This window comes from Natrix helvetica, assembly GCF_964273705.1.
Source record: "Natrix helvetica genome assembly, chromosome: 1".
In the NCBI taxonomy this organism is placed as follows: domain Eukaryota; kingdom Metazoa; phylum Chordata; class Lepidosauria; order Squamata; family Natricidae; genus Natrix; species Natrix helvetica.
Window position 1 is genome coordinate 163,959,116 of NC_138548.1, and position 16,411 is coordinate 163,975,526.

Sequence of the window (16,411 nt, forward strand, 5' to 3'; positions counted from 1 at the left end):
GTAACCATTATTCACATTGTAAAGTAATATTTGAATAGTAATAGAAGATAAGGACTGTCAAAATGACAGGGTCATTAAGACTTTGAAACAATTTCCCAGACTCAGCATGACTTGCCTAGGCTCTAGGTTGATATATATTCCCTTTAAGGCTCGCCAACATTTGGCATCGTTAGATAAGAATCTTTATTACATAGTAAAAAGAAGTCACTAAAACAATTGCTTTCTATGAACATGAAAGTTTAATTCTGGTTTGTTTTTTTCTGCCCTTGCACAGTTTATCAGACTATTTGCTCTATGCTTCTTAGCCTCAAAGTTGGATTACTATGGATTGCTGTCATAATTAACATCTCCTCTCTGAAGAATTCTGGATGTTTACATCTGTAACTTTATTTATTTATTTTATTTTTTATTTATTTACTGAGCGCTTATAGACCGCCCCCTCTCCCGAAAGGGACTCGGGGCGGTGTACAGTCCATATCAGAAATACAACATATAAATAACTATAAAATTAAACAATTAAATTATTAAATAGATAAATAGATACGAAGGAGGATAAAAAAGGTTTAAAGAACTGTACAGCTGAGTAAATAGTTTAAAACCCCAACAAATATCCCATAAAATTAAATTTAAAAAAACAATTCCCCCAAAATAACCAGTAAAGAAATATGTTTGCCAGGAGGTAGCAGTTATGATTATGCCAGGCCAGCCAATCGGAACAGGTGTGTCTTCAATTTTTGTCAGAAGGAGCAGAAGTCTGTGGTGGTTCTAATGTCGGGGGGGAGGTCATTCCAGAGGGTTGGGCCCATCACAGAGAAGGCCCTACTCCTTGGCGCCGCCCGTTGGCATTGCCTAGTGGACGGCACTAGGAGAAGTCCCTCCCTGTGAGAGCGAATTGGCCGCAGGGATATGTGTGGAGAGATGCGATCCCGCAGGTAGCTAGGTCCTGTGCCATGGAGCGCTTTAAAGATGGTGATCAAAACCGTGAAACGCACCCGAAAAACCACAGGTAGCCAGTGCAGCTCGCGCAGGAGTGGTGTTACGTGGGAGTACCTAGTACTCCCCATGACAATCCGGCGGCTGCGTTCTGGACTAGCTGCAGTCTTCGGGCGCGTCCCAAGGGAAGCCCCATGTAGAGAGCATTGCAGTAGTCGAGGCGAGACGTCACCAGTGCATGAGTGACCGTGCGTAAGGCATCCCGGTCCAGAAGGGGGCGCAATTGGCGCACCAGGCGAACCTGGTGGAACACCCCCCTTGCCACGGCTGCCACATGGTCGTCCATTGACAGCCGGGCATCTAGGAGGACGCCCAAATTGCGCGCCCGTTCCACAGGGGGCAATTGTTCGCCCCCTATGGCCAGCGATGGAGTCAGCTGGCTGAACCGAGGTGCCGGTAGCCACAGCCACTCAGTCTTGGAGGGGTTGAGTTTGAGTCTGTTGTCCCCCATCCAGACCCCGACGGCTTCCAAACACCGGGACATCACTTCGACAGCCTCGTTGGGGTGGTTTGGGGTTGAGATGTACAGCTGAGTATCATCAGCGTACAGATGATATTCAACCCCAAAACCACATATGCGTTGAACAGGAGGGGCGAGAGGACCGACCCCTGCGGCACCCCACAAGTGAGTGGCCTCAGGGTCGACCTCTGCCCCCCTGTCAACACACATTGCGTCCGGTCGGGGAGGTAGGAGCCGAACCACCGCAAAACGGTGCCTCCGACTCCCATCCCCTCCAGCCGGCGCAATAGGATACCATGGTCGATGGTATCAAAAGCCGCTGAGAGGTCTAATAGGACCAGGATAGAGGAACAACCTCTATCTCTGGCTCTCCAGAGATCATCAACCAACGCGACCAAGGCTGTCTCTGTGCTGTGCCCGGGTCGGAAGCCGGACTGGCGAGGGTCTAGATATTCGGATTCGTCAAGGTGTTGCGGAAATTGCTGTGCCACCACATTCTCAACAACCTTCGCTAGAAAGGGAAGGTTGGAGACTGGACGATAATTAGCTAGCTCCATTGGGTCAAGTGAAGGCCTCTTGAGTAAGGGCCTCACCACCGCCTCTTTCAAGGCAGTTGGTAAGGATCCCTCACCCAATGAGGCGTTCACCAGGCCCAGAAGCCAGCCTCGTGTCACCTCCCAGGATGCCAGTACCAACCAGGAGGGACACGGGTCCATTGAACATGTGGTGGGTCGCAGCCGTCCACGCAACCTGTCCAAATCCTCGGGGGCAACAGAGTCAAACTCCTCCCAGAATGGTCTCACAAGACTCACTGTTGACGGCTCATCCGGTCCACTGGAGGGGGCCCATCCGCTCCGGATCTGAGCGACTTTGTCCTGCAGATATTCCCCAAACTCCTCTGCTCTTCCCTGCAAGGGTGCCCCCCGCGTCCTCTGCGACAAGAGGGAGCGGGTCACCCTAAACAGGGCGGCAGGGCGGTTATCCGTGGACGCAATAAGAGCGGCACAATGTCTACGTTTGGCCGCTCTCAATGCCACAAGGTAGGTCTGTAAATAGGCTCTTACCTGTGTTCGATCAGATTCGGAGCGTGAGGACCTCCACCTGCTCTCTAGACGTCTCCTATGGCGCTTCATCACCCTCAACTCCTCGGTGTACCAAGGAGCTCGGGTGGGTCGCTGCCGTAGGAGAGGTCGCAAAGGCGCAACCTGGTCCAAGGCCGCAGCCGTCGCCCTATTCCAGGCGGCCACTAGGTCCTCCGACCGAGCGCGGGTCAGGGCTACAGGTAGTGGCCCAAGCTCCGTCTGGAACCTATCCGGTTCCATCAGGTGCTTGGGGCGGTACCAGCTTGGACAGTCTGGCTCCGCCTCCTCACGGTGGAGGGTAGCGCCAGGGAAGTCGAGCCGGAGACATGAGTGATCTGACCATGACAGGGGAGTAACAACTAAATCCCCTATTCCCAGATCACTCGTCCACTGCTCAGATACAAAAACAAGGTCCAGTGTGTGGCCACCTTCGTGTGTGGGGCCCTGAATTAATTGGGTCAGGCCCATGGCTGTCATGGAAGCCATGAACTCCCGAGCCACCTCAGATGCTGCTCCCGTCGACGGCAGGTTGAAGTCCCCCATAACCAAAAGCTTGGGGATCTCAACCGCCGTCTCTGAGATCAGCTCGAGGAGCTCGGGCAGGGCCGCTGATGTATAGCGAGGAGCCAAGTATACAATCAGCAGACCCCACTGCCTCCCTGGGCCCCATTTCACACCTAGGGACTCACACCCGGGTATCTGAGGAACAGTGAACTCCCTCGGCTCTAGACAATCCTGTATAACTACCGCCACCCCACCACCCTTACCCAGGGCCCGAGGCTGATGGAATGCACGGAAACCCGGTGGGCACATTTCCACGAGGGGTAAACCAACCTCGTGGCCCAACCAGGTCTCCGTTATCCCTGCAAGGTCCAGCTCCCCCTCAGAGATCAACTCACTAATGAGGGGGGCCTTGTTGGTCACGGACCTTGCATTGCAAAGCATCAGCCGCAGGCCCTGGCTCTGTAGTTCCTGACCACCTAGACTGCGGGGGTTGGTACAAACGACCGGGCGTAGCCAGCAGCCACAGTCTCCCAACCGACCTTGTGATCTTCTCTTGTCCTCGCATCCCCCCCTCCCCGCGACCGTTGTAATAAAACAACCCTCTGCTGGAATAACTTGTTCCCTCTCCCCCCCCACCCCGCTCACTTCCCTCCTGGACTCACCTGTTCGTCTGGCACTGGCTTCCCTCCCGGCCTGGTTGACCCACCCCCCCTCCCTGGAACCCCCTAAAAACAATACAAAACATTTAGATAAAAATCCCCTCAGCTTTCGTTTCTTCCACCTCTCGGGGTTCACAAACCCGTCATCAAGGCAGGCCCTTGAGAGAGCCAAGGGCCATGCCTGCGAGAGAGGGGCCTCCCGCAGGCGGAGCAGGTCTGACCTTGAGTAGATTGTTAAATTGTTAAAAACCCAGTAGGGTAAGGGTGCTGGTGATGAAGAGTTAATAGCTGGAGGATTAGAGTCTCAATGGGAAGCTGGAGGCTTTAATGTCCAGATAGTACTTGGAAAAGGGGGGGGGGAGAATGATCAAATATCCCCAAATGGTGAAGAAAGGCAGAGATGACAGAAAAGTGGGAGACAGTCCAAGGTGGTTGCAGATGGATGTGGGTTCCTTAATGGGTGGGTGGGGGGCATTCTTGGCCCAGTTGTTCTTGGGCTAGGCAGCTGCTCAGGCCTACCCATAGCCCTGAAGCAGGGCCTCCAGTGGCCTCTAAAGTTCCAGGCCACCCCCAACCGTTGTTTCAGATCTTCGCCCTCACTTCTGGTTCCCAGCCAAAGCGCCCGGTGGGCACACTCACCTTGGCCCCCCATCCGGCGCCCCAACGTTCTCCACAGTTTAGGGTAAAGTTCTCAAAAAATTCTCCAAGTTCCCGGGAGCATGGGAGCAGCCAGGATACGGCAAAATACCATAGAGGAGTCCCTGGCTGCGGCTCCTTCCACTCGTCCGTTGCCGCAGTCGTCTCCCTTTGCCCCTCCCGACTGCCTCCCAGCCTTGATCACCTCTCCAGTGTCTCGTTGTTCTCTCCGGTGCCTTTTGTCTTTTTTTGCCCTTTTTTTCGCCGCCAGCGCAGTCTCACGCTGCGCCACGCTGCGGGCGCCGCCGCCATTGCTTCACAGCTTTCTCCCCAGCCGCTTACAGCCGCTCCGCTCCTTCTTTCCCTCCGATCTCCTCAGACCACCCTGGCGGGCCAAAACAAGCCCAAAACAAGCCAGGGTGGTCGGGCTGTCCAACTCTCGGCCCTCCGATGACGTGAGGGCCGGCAGCAATCCCCTACCCGGTCGGGAGCTCCATGGTGTTGTTAGGAGCTCAGGAAGGCGACCGCCATCGCCGGAAGCTCCTCCTCCTATAACTGGGCATCTCCAGACAGCATCTGGTGAAACATATATTTTACTCTTTACATGTGCAGGAGTGTGAGCCATTAAAATATGAGTGTTCCAAAAATTTCACTTAATGGGGGAGGAAAACACAGCTGAGCCTTATCAAGAGCAATATCTAGAGCTACAGTCCCTTAGCAGTTGATATGTCATTACAGTTTGCTCTCAACTTATGACCATAATTGAGGCCAAATTTCTATTACTAAGACATTTGTTAAGTGACTTTTGCCCCATTTCACCTTTCTTGCACAGTTAAGTGAATCACTGCAGTTGTTAAATTAGTAACAGGGTTGCTAAGTGAATCTGGCTTCCCCGTTACTTTTCCTTGGCAGAAGGTCACAAAAGAGAATCACATGACCTCAGGGCAATGCAACCATCATAAATATTAATCAGGTGCCAAGCATCTGAATTTTGATCAAGTGACCATGGGGATGCTGCAATGGTTGTAAGTGTGAAAAATGGTCATAAGTCACTTTTTTCAGTTCTGGTTCAAACAATTGTTTGTTACAACAAACAATCATTTGTTGTAAGGTAAGGACTGTCTGTACAGGTAAAAGCATCATGCTGCCAAAAAATACGAAAATGTCAACATGTGTTGCCTCTAAAGACAGGAAGACAACAATTTTGATGAGCAATAGATGCCAGCAACTATCCCACACATCAAAGAACTCCAAAATCTCAATTCTTCCTTTAACCATGGCTTGTACCAAAAACATCATGATTGGTTTCTGTTTCAGAAAGGGATTCTTCATATTCCATCAGAACAAGTTGGGGCTATATAATGAGCTTGTCCCCCAGGATGAAGAGAGCTGAGGCAGAATCCTGCTTGTGAAGCCAAGTGCCCTTTGAGCAACTATTAAGCAGCCACGTAAGTTAAATAACCCATAGGAAATCAGGACCGCTCTGAGTGCACATAAATATATGTGCATGCACATAGAGAATTCCTTCTTTTTGCAATCTGTGTTACCGTATTTATAGATATATATTTAAATTTATATTTAAAGAAAAACCAGAAAGTCCAGTTTGCCTACTTTAAAACAAAAACACTTTTGGGACAACCATGACCTGGATGACTTGAGAATCTCCATAGACATTTACCGTATTTATAGCTCACCCAAAATTTACAGTATAATATAAGAAGGTACAACTAGAACAGATGTCTTCAAACTTGGCAACTTTAAGACTTGTGGATTTCAACTCCAATTCTAGGAGTTGAAGTCCACAAGTCTTAAAGTTGCCAAGTTTGGGGACTCCTGAACTAGAGCGACGGAGAAGCAGCATGAGAAGTACGAAAAATGACAAGTTCTGACGCTGGAAATTTCCTCGGAAAAAGACTGGTTGAAAGAGCGAGTTCGGCAGGGCTGCCCCGATCCCGATTCTTAAGGGAAGGCCATCAATAATAGGGAGAGGAATGCCCAAATTGCGCATGCGTGTGGGGAAAAAAAAGTGCGGACGTCGCTCCGGTCCCTTCAGCGCAGAACGAACGGAAGAGCAATTCCTTTCCCTCCCCCTCCCCCACACCACCCGAGCACGTCATTTCCGGCGTGTGGGCGCGCGGCTTGATTCGCTCAGTTTGGCTGGGTCTGTTGACTTCGCGGGCGCCGAGGCCGCCGCCGTTTGGGAAATGGCGGGTAAGGAGGGTCCCTCCGGGCGCATAAACGGGGCGGGTTGGACACCCGGGTCTCCGCGGTGCCCGCTCGGTGCTCTCTCGGCGAGGGAGGTTTCCAAGCCAGAGTCTGGCAGGTGATGAGCGGGGAAGCCCACCCGGCTTCGACTCTTAACCTGCCGTCTCGGAAAGCTCTGCTGGGCGGGAAAGGGCTGGGAAGGAGAACCGTCCCCGCTGGCGGAAACGGGGAAGGCGTCCTCCAGTTCGTGGCTGTTTCTCAACTCGCTTTGAAGATCGTCCGCTGACAGCCAATTCACCAATAGCTCGGAAGAGAAAGGGGTGTGCTTGGTGCTTCAGGGTTATTATATGAGTTTGATTAGCACAGGTAGTCCTCGACTTTCAACTTGTTCATTTAGTGACCGAAGTTACAACAGCACTGAAAAAAGTGACTTTTCACAATTAACTACCTTTGCAGCGTCCCTGTGGTCACGTAATCTAAATTTGGAGGCTTGGCAACTGGTTCATATTTATGATGGTCGCAGTGGTCATGCAATCACCTTTTGACAAGCAAAGTCAAATGGGGAAGCCCGATTCACTTAAAAGCCATATGACTAGGTTTAACAACGGCAGTGAACAAAGGTGACAGAAAAGTTGTAAAATGGGGCAAAACTCACTTCAGAAATTTCTCATTTAACAACAGAAATGTTGGCCTCAATTGTAGTTGTAAGTCGAGGACTACCTGTAATTAGGTTGCACGGTTAATGTAAAGCAGGGGTCCTCAAACTCTTCAGCTCATTGACCCCTTCATGAAATTTCAGATTGTTCATCCACCTCCATGCATTCATGATGTGAAAATAATTTAACAAATATTAGTTTAATAGTCCTATGAATAATTATAACATCAGTTCCTTAGATTGCTCCCTTGGATATTGATGTTGATCACTTTGGATAAACCTGCTGTAAACTATTTAATATTATAGCCCTTACCTTTTAAGCTGTTGCAGAATAGAAGACAGAGCCAAAATGGGCAACCATGGTGTGACTATCAAATCATTATCCTAAACAAAAGATTCCCCAAGTAAATAACCACTTAAATGTGGGTATCGTGTTTGAAAATATTGAAGCATATTACTCTAACACAGCTTTTCCCATACTGGTGCTCTCACAATCCGCTATGGCAGTTGGCAGTTTAATACATCTGAATGTCATTAAGTTGAAGAACAAAACAAGTATTTGACAACAAATATCTCAGTGCTTCAGTGTAACTTGGGAAACTCAAAAGCCCTGTAATTCTCCTGCTTATGTTCTTTGAAACTTATATCATAAATTCTGTTCTAGCATTAGGCATAGGCTTTTGTCTCTTTTTTGAAACAAAAAGCTTATAGAACCTGCAATAATTATAAGACACATGCTTTTACATATGTATATATTTTAGAGATTTTAGAGCAGAAAACTAGTCCTTCTAGGATGGCGACCTCTGAGTGTTGCAAAGTCCCTGCAGCCAGGAATTGATGAGTGATGGGAACATTGGGATAAAACACTGAAACATTGAATTTGCACCTCTACCTTGTTTCTGTCTTCATTCTCACAGGGAGGATGAAAGTGTTGGAAAAAAACAGTGATTGAAGCTAAAAATGTAATTTGCTGTGACATGGATCTTTTGAGCTGCTGTACCTAGAAGTCAGAATGGGAGTTGTAGGCCAAAGCTTCTGAGAAATCCACAGTGCAGAAAGTTGATCTGAAACATAAATAATTAATTTCTTGCATGGGTGAAGTTATGGCAAATGTCACAAACCTAAGTAAGGCTACCCTCCAAAATTATATTTGTTCCAATGCAAAGTCAAATGAGTAGTGGTTTGTGTATCTTTGCTATAAGTTTTCAAGGAGATGTTAGGTAGCCATATTTTTGGACTAGTTTAGTATTTCTGTGCTGAGGAAAGATGTGGACTAGAGAGCCTTCAAGGTTTGTCTTAATGCCTGCATTCTATGATTTAATCACTTTAAAAAGTTTTAGGATGCCATCCACTGTTGTAATACTTTGAACTAATACGTATAGGTTCTGAAGCAGTTCATGCCTCATTTATTCATTACTTGTATGGAAGGATCTTTGCATAATTATCAGAATAGGATTGCACGTTCTCCTTTCTCACAGTCTTAGGTGCAATATTGGCCTCACTTCCTTTGAGTACAGTGTATTAGAGAGATGTCTTTGCTAAATCTCAGAATAGCATCTGCTCATGTTACATAGGAACAAGATATAACAAACAAGATACAAGATAGCATACAACTAGAGGACATTATCACAAGGTCTTCTACATGGTCATAGATTGAGAGTCAGTATTATGCTGCTGTTTCTTAATTGCTACAAATGTTATTGTGCTAAAGCAGTGTTTCTTAAACTATTGGAGGATCCCAAAAGAGCTTTTGTTGGTTTAGGTTATATTTATTGATATTTACCATATTAACTGTTAAAATTGACACATTCCTACAATATTTATTGAGTATCAAAATAAAGTATTAAACCAATTAACATAAATACTTTTCATAAAAAACCATTTTAACAAATTAAAAATAGTAATGAGAAAAATGCCACTGTTTTACATTTTTGCAAATGTAAAACAATACCTGACAAATGATTTTGAATTTGCAGACTCATGACATAGTCTTGGGGGTACTCTCAGGGAGCCTAGGACCACACTCTAAGAAATACTGCTTTAAGGGATCATTCATAGATGCAGTAGCTATTTTGTCAGTCCTTGAAAACAGATCCTATGCTGAATCGCATAATATATTATAGTGGTGAATAACTAAATATTCAGAAAAATTATCAGGATAAGATTTGTTCAAATGCATTTATGTCAATTTTCTAGCCTAATATAGGATGATTTATAAATAAATCTGTTAGTTGAGTATATAAATAGTTAAGCTTTCAGGTGCCTAAGTTACTTTATTCCACTGTGGAATAAAGCAGTAGTAGAACAGACTTGTGATTGCTGCGGTTGAAATTCTGAGATAACTGGGCAAGATGAAGTGGTCTTCAGAGTCTAGGCATAGGATTTCTAATAACCGAGGAAGACAATGTACTGTGCTAAATCTTCAATTTAATGGCTTTCCATAGGTAGAGAGTAATGAAATGACAATTATCTTTCTCCAACCTGAAATGCATAAGTAAAAGTATAATCTCTCCCAATTTGTTGAGCTTCTAAAACTACAATCAACTACTACGCTGATGATACTCAGTTGTACATCTCAACCCCAAGCCACCCCAACGAGGCTGTCGAAGTGATGTCCCGGTGTTTGGAAGCCGTCGGGGTCTGGATGGGGGACAACAGACTCAAACTCAACCCCTCCAAGACTGAGTGGCTGTGGCTACCGGCGCCTCGGTTCAGCCAGTTGATTCCATCACTGGCCATAGGGGGCGAACAATTGCCCCCTGTGGAACGGGCGCGCAATTTGGGCGTCCTCCTAGACGCCCGGCTGTCAATGGATGATCATGTGGCAGCCGTGGCAAGGGGGGCGTTCCACCAGGTTCGCCTGGTGCGCCAATTGCGCCCCCTTCTGGACCGTGATGCCCTACGCACAGTCACTCATGCACTGGTGACGTCTCGCCTGGACTACTGTAACGCTCTCTACATGGGGCTTCCCTTGGGACGCGCCCGAAGACTGCAGCTAGTCCAGAACGCAGCCGCGCGGGTAGTCATGGGGAGTACTAGGTACTCCCACGTAACACCTCTCCTGCGCGAGCTGCACTGGCTACCTGTGGTCTTTCGGGTGCGTTTCAAGGTTCTGATCACCATCTTTAAAGCGCTCCATGGCATAGGGCCTAGTTACCTGCGGGATCGCATCCTCCCACATACATCCCTGCGGCCAATCCGCTCTCACAGGGAGGGCCTTCTCCTGGTGCCGTCCACGAGGCAATGCCAACGGGCAACACCAAGGAGTAGGGCCTTCTCTGTGATGGGCCCAACCCTCTGGAATGACCTCCCCCCCGATATTAGAACCACTACTGACCTCCGCTCCTTCCGACAGAAACTGAAGACACACCTGTTCCGACTGGCTGGTTTGGCATAATTTTAACGTCTACCTCCTGGCATACACATTCTTACTGGTTTTTAGAGGGATATTGTTTTAAATTTAACTTGATATTTTAAACTTTTGTATTGATTTATTTATTAGCTGTACAGTTTGGCATATTTTACCCTCCTCTTATACATATACATGTATTTATATAGTTATTTCTACGTTTTAATCTGTTGTATTTTAATACGGACTGTACACCACCCCGAGTCCCTTTCGGGAGAGGGGGCGGTATATAAACGCTAATAATAAATAAATAAATAAATAAATAAATAAATAAATACATACATACAATGCATCTGTAAGGAATCTAGAGAGGAAAACTGGGTCCTGCTCCTTGCTTTGTGGCAGTGATCCTCAGAATATGGTGTCTATTATTGGTTGCCAGAGTTGATAATTGCCAGCTTATGAAGCCAGAGAAAGTTGAAGAATTTTCCTATAATTGTGATAAGACCTCTGAAGTTTCAATCTGTTCACAAATTGGATTTTGAGGAAGAGAACAAAGAATTCCCCTTAATTTTTTATGGGGATGGATTGAGTGTATAACCAGCCAAGTCCAATTCTATCTAGCCCTAATTCTTGAGGCACTTTTACCTCAGAGGCACTGAACTGCTCTCAAAACAAAAGGCAACTGAACTATGTTTTCCCCCTTGAGGAAGAAGACATTTTGCTTCTCATTCAAGAAGCTTCATCTGTTCTTGCTGGATTGGGAAGGAGAACCGGAAGGATTAGTTCTGATATTAGTTCCTTCAATCCCCCCCCCCCCCCCAACATCCAGCCAGAACTGATAAAGCTTCTTGGATGAGAAGCGAAACATTGTCTTCTTCCTCGAGAGGAAAAGACATAGTCCAGTTGCCTTTTGAAAAAGCACTTTTGAGACAACCATGATCTGAATGACTGAGAATCTCCATAGACACTCTCAAAGCAATACCCACTTTGGGAGCATAGCCTTCAACATGTTGTGCTGGTATGATGCTCAATCCAATAGAAAATGCATACTTTCACAGTAAGAAATTTGATCCCTAAAAGAAAAACAAGAATCCACTTGATTAGGCATACTTTCTTGACCACACATTTTATTTCTTTTGGACAAATGGCATAATACAAACATGACATATGAACTCCAAGATCATAGTGAAGAGTTGTGCTTGTTAGACTATCTTTTAAGGTGCTTGTTTCCTTCCTTGATATGCTTGCTTTTATTTAAAATAAAATAATAGGTAAACTAAAATATTTGCTTAAATGCGTGTGGCAAAAACTAATTTAAAATTCGTTTCCCTAGGTCTCTCTGCTATGGAAAAGAAATTGGCTGAGTACAAGTGTAGTACAAATGAAGCAATTCATCTAAAATTAGGTAAAATTTTAAATATAACTCTAATGTAACCCACTATTTCAGTAGTTTTTGCTAAATAAACATTATTTTTTAAAGACTAGCATTGTATCAGTAGTCTTTATTATATGTGCAAGCATCTTTATAGAATTACTGTAACAGTAGAATAATATGGTTTCTGTTTTACTTACTTAATGATTTGTTGCATCTCTTGCTATGTGCTGAATATATTTGAAAGTTATGTGGATGACTTTGAACAGAGAAGTAGGCATTTTCCATCAGATGGGTGTTAGAACTGGGCTTAAATATCACTTCAGGTCAAAAACATCTTCAGGAAAGTTGGCTAATTAGCAAAGCTAGAAATGTAAGATTTATTTCACAGTCTTCTGCTAACACCCGCCTCATCTTGGAATTGCTAATATTTTAAACATTTTCTTAGTCTTGTACAGTTAATTCTCGATTAGCAGTAACTCCATTGCTAAGCTTTGCAATCAGAAGCCAGAGTGAATGTCACAAATGGTTATCATGCTCATCATATTACTGTGGGGCACAGTGAGCATAATAATTGTGAGCTGGTTGCTCAGTGCTGGAATATAAGACTTGTCATAAGTGTCCCTCGTTCAACAGTGTATAACTTCAAATGGTTGCTAAACAAGGACTACCTGTATTTAGTTGATTTGTGTACACATTTTTGTTTTTTGAAATGGAAGTAGAAGTGTATGAAGAAGTCTTAGGAATTCAAGACTGTTTAAAAGATATATGTCATAAAACATGAAAATACTGTGGAAAAGATAATGGAAAAGAGATTCTTTTCCATATCACTACATTCTGAATCATAAATTGTAATAATGTCAATCTGAGAATTTGTATAGGGTCTAATTATTTAATGGACTATATCTGCAATAGAGTCTCAAACCAATTTTCTGTAACAAAGAAAACCTTGCTGTGACATATATTTGAAACTGAAGAAAACGTATCTATTTGGGTTTGAGCAATTCTGTGTTCCCCAAATGCATGGCTAAAGCAACACAGAAGGTTCTTTACTTCCCTCTTCCAAGATGTTCTCTTATACTACTCTTCCCACTGATACGATTTCTGTAGATTAACCAAATTATGTTGGCAGACTACTGCTAGCTATTCAAATGCAAACAACTGTTTTTCCCATCAGTCCGCTTCCCAGAGGATTTGGAAGATGATAGTACAACATTTCATCCAGAGTTCAGCCATCAAGTTTTTGGGGATGAGTAAGTGAGAAATAAGATATTATAAAAATAGTTTTAAGACTTTGGAGTTTGTACTAATACCATAAAATTTAACACTAATGTTTATTAAATTGCATGCAGCTCTTTCAATAAATATACTTATATGGTCTATAATTATTTTTGCCATATAATTAGCTGTGGTTAAGATCTATAGAACACTTGGCATTGCTTCTGTGTTATAAGATACTGCAATTTTCTAAAGTTGTAAGAGGTATTAATTTGAATTTATTGAAGATTTTAACTACAATAATAATACAAACTAAATTAAGAAAGGAAAATAAAAAAGAGTAAATGGTGAAAAAGAAAGCGAAAGAACACGCACACGCACACACACAATCATCACAAATATTTTTAATAATGTTATTGGTTTTTAAAGAAAAAAGATAAAACACAAAAATACTTTGGCTTAAAAATATTTTTAAGCAAAAACTTAAAAATAAGTGAAAAAATCCATCAGACAAATATAAAGTGTAATATCTTGTTACAGTAAACAGTTACAATTCTATATTCACATACACACACACACACCTACTGTATATACATTTGCAAGTTATCACTTGCAAACATTAGAGTTGAATGGATTCTGTAGAGTGATATAACATTTATATGGCTTTTGGTGAGAAAACTATCAATTGTACCCTGGGGTACTTGATAAGGAATATTATAAGTGCATGTAATCAGGCTTATATTACAGTAATATCTAAATCTTTACCCAGGTAAAGATCATACCTAATGTGCTAATTATCATCCAAAGTCATTTATTAATATTGACAGGAAGATCTTAACAGCAGTAGAGCAACTGTTATTCGTTTTTAAGAATGATCAAGTAGGGTTTATAAAAATCAGGCAAGCAGTAGGTAGTATTAAGTAAGTTGTAGATTTAATAGACTTGAATACAAGGAGTCCTCAACTTACGACCAGAATTGAGTCCAAAATTTCTATTGTTAAGTGACACATTTGTTAAGTGAGTTTTGCCCCATTTTACATTGACTTTGCTTGTCAGAAGGTCATAAAAGGTGATCACATGATCTTGGACACTGCAACCATCTTAAATATGAATCAGTTGTCAAGCAACTGGATTTTTATTACATGATCATGGGGTGCTGCAAAGGTCATAGCTGTGAAAAACAGTCATAAGTCACATTTTTCAGTGCTGTTGTAAATTTGAACAGTCACTAAATAAACTGTTGTAAGTCGAGGACTACCTGGATCAGTAAGCAATTTGTAATCTTGTCATTATAGTGAAAAAGCTTTGACCAAATATATCAATAACACATACTGTGTTAAATAGGTTTGGATTTCCTTTAAAATTCATGAAATTGATTCAGATACTATATGATTTACTCACATCTAAAGTAAAGATTAATGGTTTGTTTTTTGAAACTTTCCCATTATTTAGAGGAACTAAGAATGTCCATTTTTTCTATTTGTGTAGAACATTGGCTTGTGTTATTAGACAATTAGGTAAAATTATCCATCAATTTTGCTATGTTTAGTTGAACATAAACTGATTTTATTTGCAAATGATGTTCTTCTGTTTATTTCTAAACCTTACACGAGTATTCCTGTGTTTATGCAAATGATAAATGCTTTTAGTAAAATAGCAGGATATTCCATCAAGTGATCCAAATCAGAGATGATGTCAATAGGTGAAAATCCATCAATTTAAGGAATATCAGTTCCATATTTGTACCAAAACCATTAAATATTTAGGTATGGGTATACAGAAAAATATAACTCCTATATATAAAGATTTCTTCAGATATGGGTAAGTGGGAATCATTTAAAACTCACTCTTTAGGTGAATAGCCTCAAAATAAATATTTCCATGTTAATTTATATTCTGAGAGGAATTCCTGTTCAAATATGACTTGCTTCACATCTGTCATTTTTTCATAAGCATTTTTTGAACATAGTCTATCCATAAAAACAGACATTGTTGTTGACATTGTGGCCACTAATTTCTGACCCCATTCTTTAAATATCTCCTTTAGTACTTAAAATGTTAAAGCATTTTATAAATGCCTGATCAAAACCAAAAATAATTTTATACTCCCCCCCCCTTTTTTTGCCTGGAATATTTAGTCCTCTCTTGTGTCCAATTTCTAAAAATATAAAGCCTCCAAACTCTGTTACAAAATACAGTAGATAAAACAATTTTAGTTCTCATGGAAATCTGCTTATTTTACATAGTTGGTAACAAAATCTTATACTAAAAGTTTCAATATTCCAAAATTATTTGGCGCCTTAATTTGCTTATGCTGTAGTATAACTTTCTTAGATCAAAATCTTCTTTAGCTTTTTGGCATTCATTTTAAATTCTTTAAGTTCTTAAACTTGTTAATTTTTCTTTTGTTCAGAAATGAAGATAGACTCACCAAGTAGCTTTTCAAACCTGTTCTAAAGATCTCTAACAACTTTAAGATGATTAAATAGGCAATTTCTGAAAGTCCAATCAATCAGAATCAGAATCAAGCTGGAAAGGACCGTGATTTCAAAACAAGGGTAGCAAACCTAGTAGCCTTTAAAAAGGTTCCATGTAATTTTGAACTTGATTACATATCTCTTTGTCTCCTGGTGCTTGACACTTTGTTCTAGAGCAGGGGTCAAATTCATGGTGTCACGGCGGCGTCATGTGATATATGGGACTTTCTCCCCACTTCCCTAAATCAGGTGTGGGCGTGGTCAGTGTGTGATGCATCTGCCTGCGGGGCTGGGAATTTAACAGCCCTGTTCTAGAGTTTCCTCATGAGGAGCAGCTGGGTAGAACACACGTGGGTGATCTCCTGTCCTCTCCTTGTCCATTCAGAATCAGAATAGAGCTGGAAAGGACCTTGAAGGTTTTCTAGTCCAACCCCCTGCTCAAGCAGGAGACCCTATATAATTTGAGACAAGTTGCTGTCCAGTCTCTTCTTAAAGACGTCCAGTGATGAAGTACCTACAACCGTGATGGCGAACCTATGGCACGCGTGCCACAAGTGGCACGCGGAGCCATTTGTCAGGGCACGCGCGGCGCTGCCCTGTCAGCTGGCCAGCGCACATGCATGCGCTGGCCAGCTGAGTTCACCTTTTTGAAAGCTATTTTTCGCCTTCCCCAGGCTCCAGAGGCTTTATAGGAGCCTGGGGAGGGCGAAAAGAGCCTCCCCTGCCCCCCCGGAGGCTTCAGGGACCGTCTCTGAAGCCTTCGGAACGCTTAAAACCACCCTCCGAGCAAACTGGGTT

At 43.3% G+C, this 16,411-nt stretch overlaps 1 protein-coding gene across 1 annotated transcript in view; it reads left to right on the plus strand.

Annotated features, from left to right (window-relative positions):
* Window positions 1-6,390: 6,390 nt before the first annotated feature.
* HAT1 (histone acetyltransferase 1) overlaps window positions 6,391-16,411 on the plus strand; it is a 31,947-nt gene continuing 21,926 nt past the window's right edge. Inside the window, exons 1-3 of the mRNA XM_081945748.1 lie at window positions 6,391-6,545; window positions 11,880-11,951; window positions 13,096-13,171. Coding sequence (XP_081801874.1) covers window positions 6,539-6,545; window positions 11,880-11,951; window positions 13,096-13,171 — 155 coding nt within the window. The 5' untranslated portion in view covers window positions 6,391-6,538. The remainder of the gene's footprint in view (window positions 6,546-11,879; window positions 11,952-13,095; window positions 13,172-16,411) is intronic.